Source organism: Ptychodera flava, chromosome 3 (genome assembly GCF_041260155.1).
Source record: "Ptychodera flava strain L36383 chromosome 3, AS_Pfla_20210202, whole genome shotgun sequence".
Classification (NCBI taxonomy): Eukaryota; Metazoa; Hemichordata; class Enteropneusta; family Ptychoderidae; genus Ptychodera; species Ptychodera flava.
In genome coordinates, this window is record NC_091930.1 from 16,330,193 (window position 1) to 16,342,240 (window position 12,048).

The following is a 12,048-nucleotide window of genomic DNA, read 5'->3' on the forward strand; positions in this document are numbered from 1 at the left end:
ATCAAACGATTGTTTCATTGTAATCGAGATCGATCGTGACCGCAGCTTGCTTACACAAAAGCTGGAAATTTCCATAGTTCAATAATTGACACAGTGTTTCAAGTTCTGCGTTCAAAGTTGACAGTTATCAAAACATGAACATAAAATTACTCTAGTATTCATGGAGACTGAACCGCAATCAGGTCGTTGGCTGTTCTTTTTGATGCGAACACTCCACGTCGTCACATCACCAGTTTGAAAGCTTAATGAAATTTGCAACGGCAAATTGACAGGTCGCTACACCATGCGCTTGGGATCATACTCACGTGTGTGGACGTCTTTGCTTACTTTGTTTCGTGCACGATTTCCGCGCTATCAGTAACTTTTCTAGGGCAGACAATGGCTCGAAGTGCGCAATTTGAGCAATTGCACAGTCGAGAAAAAACCTGCTTAAAGTGGTTCATACCGCTGCAAATATAATAAAATTAGATGACAAAGGGAAATAGGTATTTAAATATGTCAACTGTAAAATTGATTTTGCAACCGAATGAACTACAGTGATCAAAGATGGTAGATACACTGGGGAATTAAGGAATGAAAATGCCCGTTTCATTATCTGTTGTGAAAACATTTTAAACAGATCAATTAGACTAATTAGGTTTGTTTCTAGATTAGGTGACTTGAAAGAATTAGGGTAATGTTATTTTCAATGATGTTTACTTCAAATTGCTCTGTTTTGTTGTTTCAATTATTTTTTGTAATGTTTTTAATGTAAATATCTTGCAAACTTGTGCTTTGGCTATTAAGCAATTTTATCCCTTTCATATCGAGGACTAGCGACTCTGTGTCTACTTTTAAAAATGTTGCCAGGCGTGTGACAATGTGCAAGTAATACCGCCCAATGAGTATTGTTATTAGGGAATTATTCAAGCACAAACACAGAAAAGGAACGTGGAAATTATTTAAATGGTACATTTAAGTGATAAATTAATATTGTACAGGAGTGTTCCCCATACTTATCCATGGCTGATATGCGGAGATATTGTATGCGGTGTTTGTCGTCTCCTTCCTACCTCCATGGATCTTAATCCTGTAAAGAAAATGCAAATTCGAGCGACTAAATGCAGATTCTTAGGCTTTTTCGCCATTCCTACAAATTACGGATTACCCAGTTTCTGTTGAATTTTATACTAATTACCACTTCTATGGTAATTTTGAGAAAACATGTGTTCTCGAAATGGCTACCGAAGTACCTTACTACATAAAGACGGGAAAGCAATCGAGAAGAGGTAAACCAAGTATACACTGATAAACAATATTTTGGCTATTCTATTTTTCCAAGTTCATTTCAAAGTGACCCCTAAAAACTGTTCATGGCGGAATGCTGCAGTCTTTACAGTATAGGCTCTATCTATCTGGTCGCTGAATAAATCTGGTGTTAGGCTACCCTACGCTGCTGTCTCACTGCATTGAACGCATTTCCCGCGCTCTCTCTGTCACACTTTGTACGATCTACACATACACTCGCCGTCGAATGATCTGCAGAAAAAAAAACTCGCTGATATGTGAGAAAGCTTGCTTTTTACGATTTCTACGCGCTGTCTAGAGCCAATTATCATAACAAAGAGCGCGATAAAATGTATCAAATTCTCAGTGAAGCCAAAACTGTTACGCAAATTTGGAACGAAGACACGTGCATCATGCACATTACGACTGTGATACAGAATCTGCCATTAATCGTCCAATGATACAGGTGACAGGCGTGTTACAACCGATAACGTAGTAACTAACCGACAATGTATCAAACCCGATAACGTAGTAAAAATTTACCGATAACGTAGTAAATCAACCGATAACGTAGTAACGAACCGATAACGTAGTAATTTTTTCTAACCGATAACGTAGTAAAAATTTACCGATAACGTAGTAATTTCTCCTAACCGATAACGTATCAACAAATTTACCGATAACGTATCAATGAACAATAACGGATTAAACCGACTGACAATATAGAGTAGTCAACCAATACCACTTCAAAACGACCAATAACGTATCAATTAGTTGATAATATCTGATTAAGCGAATCATGAGGAGCAATAGATCGATCGATTGATAGATAGATAGATAGATAGATAGATAGATAGATAGATAGATAGATAGATAGATAGATAGATAGATAGATAGATAGATAGATAGATAGACAGATAGATAGACAGACAGATAGATAGATAGATAGATAGATAGATAGATAGATAGATAGATAGATAGATAGATAGATAGATAGATAGGTCGATCAATGTATCGATAGATAAATCAATCACTCAATCGATAGATCGACCGATCTATCTATCGATGTTTGATAGATGGTCGGTCGATCGATCGATCAATCGATCGATAGATAAATTGATTGGCAGATCGATCGATAGAACGAAGGATCTATCCATTCGATAGAAAGATATATCAATTAATCGATAGATCGATCAATTCGATTAAATGGTCAATAGATGGGTGAATAGATAGATCTATAGATCGATTTGTCATCACATTGTCTCTTACTAAATTTATTTTTCTTCTATTAATTTTTTCCGTTTAGCGTAAATTGTTATAAATATATTTGTTTCTCATCCTAGACATTGCAAAACTGATGCGGTGACGCGGTTTTTTTCTTCTCATTTCTTTTACTCTTCAACCAAAAAGAATGCGCGAAAAACATGAAAACGACATAGGAATGCACGCAGAGATAAATGTACAGTAGTGTTGTTTAGTATTTTTTATAGCAACAGTTCTGCGGTTTGACTTTTAGTGCAGCAATGCACAGTTTTGACAGCTTAATATAACAGTGAAATATGTGTACTGTTCTTTTTTCTATTAGCACTATACTGTGTATGACTACTCGATAATTTTGAGATGTCTTCGTAATAAGATGTGAATCGACGTGAATCACAACAGAAAGGATAAAGAGGAAAGAAAAAGCAATACGTTGTCTACAAAGTCTGTTGACTAGGATTGCTTACAGGAGTAATTTGCAAAATTAATGAATTGTGATTGTTAGGAATTCAATTGAGCAATGAGTCCAGATTTACCTGTAATTCAGTCCCAGAATGAGAGTTACATGAGTGTGTACCGGTGCTTTACTGTCTGTTCTGTTTTGTGTCTATGTTATAACTAGTGTATTACGAATTTTTACCAATTTTTATCAGATTACGGATGGGTATGTTACGATTATTTTGTAAAGGCTTATTGTCATTTTGATATACTGACGTTGTAAGTAACGAAATTTTAAAATCGGTCATATTGAAAACTTTTTCAAAGTCCTCCCAACTTAGAAAGTGTGTCAATAAAGACACTCTCATATGTGTTGTATCTTTAATTCATTCTGCGCAGAATACTTTTAAATTGGTTCACATTTCCAAAATTGATGAAATTCGATTCGTGATGTCTGAGTAATATCACGAAAACAGTATACTTCAATTTGATACGTTATCGGTAAATTTATTGTTACGTTATCGGTTAGGAAAAACTACTACGTTATCGGTAAATTTTTACTACGTTATCGGTTAGAAAAAATTACTACGTTATCGGTTCGTTACTACGTTATCGGTTGATTTACTACGTTATCGGTGAATTTTTACTACGTTATCGGGTTTGATACGTTATCGGTTAGTTACTACGTTATCGGTTGTAACAAGGCGTCCCACTACACTTGTCCGGTCAATCCCTTGCGGGGCTAATTTAAGTGATCTAAAATTTTTGACGTCTTACTTCCGTGCAAATATTTTTATTTGAGCAAGCTTTGCACGCAATAAAGTTATAAAATTGCTAAATTAACCATAAAGTGAATATAAATCAAAAGCATTCATTTGTTTTCGTTTTGGGATAAAACATATCACACCGTCCGATAGCATCGGCCGTGCGTGCGCTGACCACTTGCAGCCGTCTTATGCCCGCCGCACACGAGAGAAATTAGCTGAGCAAAGTTTCATTCGAGGCTGTTTGCTCAGCTAGTTTACCCTCGTGTGCGGTCGATTTTTCGTGAGTTTTTGTCCTCGCGAGGCGTTGAGCAAAATATCCAACCTGTTTGATATTTTTTGCCTCGCGAGGCAAAATGCTCACCGTGTGCGCCGGACAAAGTCATTTTACTCACGCCTTTACACTAAAGCGCATGCGTATCCCGTATCCGTGGCGGGGTTGACCTTTTGATGACCCGCATAGCAACGCACGCTACCCCGCCAACAGATAGCTGCGTTTCCACAGCTAATGTCGACAGTACCGTCGCAAGATTTTTTTCTCTGAGCGGACCTTTGCTTGCTGTCCTCTGGAACTTTATTATGTGCTGTGCTTCATTTCGATGAGAACGTTATGTCTCTGTTTTTAAAGTCAACAGACCTTACATGATAGCGCAGGATAATTGCACCAAAGTTCCACCATTTGTCCTCCTACTAGACGACATCATTTGTATCGTCATGTGATTTTTAACGCATGCGCTTTAGTGTAAAGGCGTGAGTAAAATGACTTTGTCCGGCGCACACGGTGAGCATTTTGCCTCGCGAGGCAAAAAATATCAAACAGGTTGGATATTTTGCTCAACGCCTCGCGAGGACAAAAACTCACGAAAAATCAACCGCACACGAGGGTAAACTAGCCGAGTAAAACAGCCTCGAATGAAACTTTGCTCAGCTAATTTCTCTCGTGTGCGGCGGCCATTATGTCAAGGTCACCGCTCCGTTCATCACCATGGGACAAAGTATGCTGCACTATTAGTGGAAAATCAAAACACAGGTCTTATTTTAGGAGTTTCCCGTACCCACTTCACAAACTGCCACATAATACGTAATTCAAAAGCTTACTATCCCTACTACAGGAAAAATAAAGATGTGGAGCGGCCAAATAGAGTCTTACACCCCCCCCCCCCCGATTTGTATAATTCACACATGTACCCTATTTACAAACATTCTATAGTCTGTACGCGCTCTTTTTTTCGAAGTAGAACTTTGAGCAAAACCATCCGAAAAGAGAGGTACAGAGAAGATGTCACAGCTCCACATGAGAACCCTATAATACTTAGTGTATAAGCATGGATAATCGCCTGTATTTTAGCTGAATATTGCATATACAGATAAATACAGTCAAGAATCAGCAAGGCCTATATTCATGTGGACAAATGTGAATTCACCTGTATTATTCTATAATACACAACCCATTAGTGTGAATTTATCTGTAAAATTGCATTAGAAAATTCATTGCTAACTGCCATAGCTATTAAGTGATATATCAAATGAAAAGTATCTGCTTGTAGGATACAAAAGGGAAATCCAAAGATATTAAAGCGATTTTAGTGAAATATTTCATATTTATATTGAAAACATATTATTCCCTTTTGAATAACGCCATTTAAACACTTTAAGAGCAAGATCAATGCAACTGCAAGCATTATGACATACAAAAAGTGCTTACAACATGGAAAACAAACAGATGAAATGAGTTCTGAAAATGGATATTTCGTTTGTTTCGTATATTTTTTAAAACACATGAACAACTCTTCCAGTTTGCAATATTATCCAATAACAATGCTTGATTTCTATAGGTCAGGGGCTATTTCTCCAAAACGTGCCTTATTTTAGGAATATAATATAACTATTCACAGCATATCAAGACCTATTAATGACACTAAAGAATACTAAAAATTCTTGTAATGTATAACTATGGCAACAGATTAAACAAAACTTGTATATTAAAGTTGATATTAAACATATAAATGATTTGAATGCCAACATTTTTCTTAAAGATGTGTCGGGAAAATATCACCAACTACTATTAAGTACAGACATACTAAAGATCCGCATGAACTACATGATTATCTTAGATAAAAGTAGTTCTATAGCCCAAACAATATGTCATAGTCAGATGCAGTCAAAGCAATGGCATGATCCATGATCCATATCATTCACGGTGATACAATTTCATTCATTTCGAGTAAATCTTGTAATTCATCATCCTTTTCTTCAGAAGCATTGTCATGAGTAAAAAGGTTGCCATAGCTATCCTTGCCTTGGCAGGAACAAGGGTCTGTGCAGGATAGATTAATTTGAGAGCAGACACAATCGGTGACCTGTAATAAAGGGAGGGCAGCTCCACACATCGTGAATGTCTTAGTTGTTTGCTTTTCATGTATGGTATTGTGTCTATTGAAAGTGTATATTATGTACAGCTGGTTTATATAAAGTGTTGATAAGCCATAGCGAGACGAACCCATACTGCAACCACGTAAACGGTTAAATTCGTTGTTGAATTCAAACTTGTTGTTTTTTTAAGATTGTTTTTTGTATAACTATCATGCATTTTTTGGTGGTTGTTTGATTATATAATCGTTTGATTGTCTTTCCTGATTTAATGCTCTGCCGGCTGATTCGATTGCTTCATTGTGTGGTGTGTTAATGTACATTGACACTATGTTTAGTGTCACCAATGTCACGTGACATTGGCTGGAACTTTGATTGTCTCAATGTTGTATCTTTGATGTATGGTGGTTATTTCTTCACGATTTGTTGAGAAAATAGCCAATGAATTCTGATACGTGAAAGGTTGGATTGTAGCATCTACTTATAATGGGGCATCCTACGAGCTTAGTTCCTGGTGGTGGCGTTTTGTGTATTATTGGCAGGAGACACCAAAGTGGTGTTAGTATTTTACTGTTAACTTGATTACTCGACATGGCTAATCAACACTTTACATAAGACAGCCAAATATAATATACACTTAAAATATACACATATCATACACAATATGAAGTTAAACCCAATAACCCAAACCATTCAAGGTAATAAACTTACAAGGTCGCACAACACAAAAAATGACAATGTCAGAAAGGATCATCTTCAACCAGTTTATAAGGAATGTGTTATTGTACCAGGTGTCAGGGGATGGGTAAGCATACCCTTCTCGCATGCTACACCAGTCAAGAATGGCCCAAAAGTGTCAAAAGGCAAAGTCATCAAGTTAAGGTACTGAATCATTCCATTAGTCAAAGTAAGGAATGCTTTCACGTATCATTTGCATATGCAGATATGTAGTATATGGAAACTCTGTCTCCATATCTACCATAGAACATTTTAAATGATCTTTCAAGCCTATTTTTTGAGAAGCCCTGCCTCACTAACTTAATTGCCAATGATGTATATCTTTCTCGAAAGTCATTATATGTGCTGCAATCTCTACAGTACCTCAGGAACTGGAACAGATGGAATATTATCAGACAAATACTGTATTTGATAATTTGAAAATCAAGATCATCCCGCTTGTCATATAGCCCTTTGTAAAGGATATTCTGTCTAATTTGAATAAACAGATCAAGATATGAAGCCAAATCCATACTTTCCGTTGTTTTTAGGATCTCGAGCTCATGTGGATAAATATGATGTAGATAATTTGTTATACTGGGATTGTTCCAAATTGAAACATCATCAATGTATCTGTGTGTGTTGTTAAAAAGCCATAAATTCGCCTTCATATGAATATAAAAAAACAAAACAGCAAGAAGTGGTGGCACAGTTTGTTCCAGTTGGAATGCCTGCAAATATGATTAATGTGTTATCAATGAGGAAATGAAGCATCTCAATAACTTCCTCATCAGTAAAGTTCAGTATCGTTACTCAAAGTGGAGGAGTGGAGTTGCTTCCCCTTTATTACATACCAATTAATAAGATGAAATGAAAGTTGGTGCCTTCCGTCTTCATGTGCCACATAATTGAACTGAAACGTTCAATATTTCACAAATGTGGTTAATTATCCATCAAAACTATTTCTATAGAAATTCAAACTAAAGTGACATCTATTATGCATAAGGGTTGTCTGAAAAACAGCTATTATGTTCTTATTTGTTCAGCTATATAGTGATTAGACACGGAAAAGTCCCATTGTGCGTATCCTCAACAAACAAAAACAATTTCGGAACAAAGCTCAGATATTTATTCTCCATACTGTTGGCACTATTCGTTTAAAACGAAATTTTATGAATATTGAAAATGAGCGAAGATATTCACGATTTATATGAAAATGTTCAATAAGAACATGTTCAATACATGTTTAGAGTTCATACCTCTATTCTACATGCTAATACCCTTCGTTTAATATATCACTCATTAGACTTAAAGCATGTTTTTTGATTGATTGATTGATTTATTTAGCACTTAAAAATAACCATACAGTACAAACAAGAAAAAAGACAAAGACAGAAGTGCTGGGATAACACAGAAAAGTTAAAAACTTATTTCCACTGCGGTCCCACGAAAAATAAAATCACAAGCAAATCGACACGACAACAATTAATAAAAACAAAATCATTTTGCTCACGTTGAATCATTGCTTCATAAAAATACTTCTTTAACTTTCATGCTTAACAGGTTTAGAGTAGTTAAAAATGAATTTTGTAATTTTATATTAGAATTATGCAAATGGGGTATCTGTGTGAATTAGGGGTTTACGGCCCTACTTGGCAGTTACACATCGTCAATTTTCTTGAAGAAGAGAAAATAAGCTTTCAAATCATGTATGATTAGGCTGTATGTGAGATGGGTAAATTGAGTGTGAAAAATATGTGGGTTCTGTCGCTCGCCAACCACGAACAGGGAACTGTCACTTTATTGAAATTACACTAGAGCTAAGCCCTTGTGTGATATTAACACAGAATTTTTTTCCAGATCAGTATATCTTTATTAACAGTAAATGGTTAGCCTTAACCTCCAACCCTCTCTAAAATATTTATCAAAGCTCGACTTGATCAATCACGTGACCCTGGCTACTATTTCCTTACAGCTTTTGAATCGCAACCCTTCGACGTCACTTGCAGAATGAATGTTTCTGGTAACATAGAAGGTAATACTCTGGTGAAATGTAGAGTGCAGGACGGCCAAGATGACGTCATTATACAGTTCAATGCGGGCAAATCCTCTAAGAAAGGTATTTTTTACACTCCAATTACAAATCTTTTAGTCTTAATAAGGTCAAAGCAAGTCACTTGCCCAAATACCACAAGAGTGTGCAACGTAACCTAAAAAGATAGGGGCTTCCACCCCTAGTTTGCTTATCAAATGACTAGCAAAACTATGAATTCATGAAGCAGCCGTTGCTATCGACTTATAATGATAGAGTAATCTCGTACTGTCAACCTTGCGGGGCTGTCTAGATTGCTTTACATTCATGCTGTTTCGTACGTATCTTATATTAAGTCATTAGTAAAAGGTCAATCGGTGAGCGTAAAATGAGTATGCAAATCAAGTTATATGGAGAGCGTATCGGTTAACAGAAACTCTTCATTTTCTAAAACTTATGGTTCGCTCTTCTCAGGCACGAAAATCTGGATCACAAAGACAAAGCTGAAAACGATCGGAAATATTCTGCCACCAACGATCGTCGTGGAACAGTAAGTATCTTTCCATGGCTTCCTACCCCACTTCTGCCGTTGGCTGCGCTATGCTCACAAAATGGGTCCGATGCCGTTGTTACCGCACAGCCAGCGGCATCACACAGGCACGGACGTCCCAGACCGTTACAAAATAATGGATCGATAGACTCTGTATCTGTAGCTGATTAAAGGCGACGTCACTGGCAATTCATCGCATTACAAAATAATGCATTGTCAAGAAAGTCACCATTCTATTTCATTGTGTGCGCATAACTGGCGGCCAATGAATTGTGTATCTAATAAGGCGCTTTAAATATAATAATTTGTTTGCCGTCCTCGGGCTGATAGGTTTTCAGTCTGAGAGAAAATCAAGAAATCGAACACAATGATAACACTATTACAAATACAAATATTATTTTTCCAAAAGCAACCAAATAAAAATTGAGCTCATGTTAATACATATGTGTGTTTTGTCTGTTTGTTTTTTTCCCTGGCTGACTCGTACGGTATTTAAAAAATCTAAGGACGGAAAACAAATAATTTTCTTTAAATGGCCTAATTTTACTTTTGGCAGAAACCTTCCACAGCAGACCTCCACAGAAGAGGAATCAGCCAATACACAGCAGGTGGTTTTCTCTGAAGTGATCGCCGTGTCTTTACTCCCTGCAGAAGCAATCTCATCACGTGACATCAGTGTCCTGGTAAAATTTAATCACGGAAAGGTACAGCATATTTTTGAAAATACCAATTATTGTGACGTAAAGATCGACTCACTTTCAAACATTTCAAATCGATTTTTGGACTCAAATCTCTTTTCGACATACCTTAATAGGCATTTTGTTCTGTATTTCTTTCGTTTAACGTCTTCATATATACCCGTTCGAGCTCAATACATCTTGTACTACATCATTGATTTAATTTATATCTACTCTTTATACACACTTTTTTTGGTCTAATGTACTAATCGCCATTTCTTTTGAAGTCACCTTTGCAGGCAGGATCGGTTTCTAAGACATGCGTGTACCTGGTGGATGGACACGAAAATGGGTGCGTAATACTTGTGTTCTGATAAATCATGCTGTCAAGGTTTCTAAAAAAAATATAATTTGCCATCTTGATATCAAAATGTCGTGTGAATAGCTCTTCCCGTCTGTAAATATTTCGATGCCAACTAATAGCACAGAGCCGCAGCCCAATTGTCTTCCATGAATCAAGTGACGTTAAGTCAGGTCACAGGGAGCATCGACAACTAAACCGTTGAATACAACTAAATAAAAAAAAACACACAGAAAACAGGTGAACTCGAATGATTGTGAGTCGAACATGAATATTATAGCCATGGCGACGCATACTCGTTAAGGCCGATTTTCTGTAGGCTGAGACCTCCGCGGACGGGATCGATGTATGACGATTGAAAATAGATTCAAGCGCCTGTTGCGCATCATGGATACGAAAATGTAAATTTCTATCAACAGTTCCATGCATCTATTTTAGGGTTTTAAAGAGGGTTTCTGTTGTTTACTTGTCCCTCTCTCTCTCTCTCTCTCTCTCTCTCTCTCTCTCTCTCTCCTCTTATCTGTTTCCCTGTCTTTCCACTGCTTTGTGTTTATGTGTGTGTGTTTTTCTTTTAATTTCCCCTTTCTTCTTGACTGACTTCCTTTACGGCCGTATGCCTCTCTGCCCGTCCTTGAATCTGTCTGTCCTCGTATGTCTTTATCCTTGAATTCATCCAGCTGTCTGTCTATCTTTCTGCCCGTCTCCGTCTCTATTTTTCGAGACTCTCTCACTCCTGTCCGCATTCTCACGTCAATTCTAACGCGCAAAATGTTCGTCGTTTTCAGAATTTGGAAAACCGACGGCTGCTTTATCCAAGAAACGAATGACGACGAAGGGTACACCCTGTGTAATTGCAGCCGTCTCGCTGAATTTGGCCTTATCATGACGTTTACCGCCAGAGCTGCTGAAGTTGTTCAGACAAGAGAGGTACAGGGATAAATCAATTAGTTCTTGAGAAAAAACCTGAATGTAAAATGGTTCTGGTGAACGTACGATAAAAATAACATACAGTTGAACCGCCGCTTTTTTCGGAATAAATTCGACCCTGTTTCAAAGTATCATTCGGTAACTTTTATGAAACAGTGCCCAATTAAAAAAAATCTTATTTTAGCAGAATTTGAACTAATTGGCAGAATAGGATAATGTAGTTACTTTGGTTTGATCAGCAAAAAAGCTCATCTACTTTTCTAAAGCTTGTATTTTTGCAATTCACTTGTTGTTATGCAGAATTTGTAATATTGCAAATGTCGCCCAAAGGGCACCTAACACCTTTGATACATTTGAGCAATTAAAGATACTATTCTCTCAAATTAGTTCCAATCGTGGCTGATTTTAAATAGATGACATAAAACCGCTGAAGTTGTTATTTTTCTCCGTCTCTCTTCAGGATTTTGCAGTAATTATTCTGGGTATTGTTATCGCAATTTACACATTATCGCTTGCTTTGCTACTACTCGCAAGGTATGTATGCTTCGCTAAATTTTTTGGGCTGTGATTTCCATGTGTCGAACAAGGATACTTAAAACATTCCAGTAACAGTGTCTCCACGGAGCATACTATGTTCGTTTTCTCGGCTTCTTGCAGCGCACAAAGATCTCTAAATCATTTCAAAT

General features: G+C 36.9%; 1 protein-coding gene across 2 annotated transcripts in view; it reads left to right on the forward strand.

The window, feature by feature from the left end:
- Positions 1 to 12,048, forward strand: part of LOC139129634 (adhesion G protein-coupled receptor L4-like) — a 46,957-nt gene that overhangs the window by 26,576 nt on the left and 8,333 nt on the right. The window contains exons 13-18 of one of the 2 annotated variants that reach the window (XM_070695298.1): positions 8,791 to 8,934; positions 9,322 to 9,397; positions 9,954 to 10,101; positions 10,374 to 10,426; positions 11,221 to 11,362; positions 11,823 to 11,896. In XM_070695298.1, the coding sequence (XP_070551399.1) occupies positions 8,791 to 8,934; positions 9,322 to 9,397; positions 9,954 to 10,101; positions 10,374 to 10,426; positions 11,221 to 11,362; positions 11,823 to 11,896 (637 nt within the window). Of the gene's footprint in view, positions 1 to 8,790; positions 8,935 to 9,321; positions 9,398 to 9,953; positions 10,102 to 10,361; positions 10,427 to 11,220; positions 11,363 to 11,822; positions 11,897 to 12,048 lie in introns of both variants that reach the window. The other variant, XM_070695297.1, reaches the window with a different exon arrangement.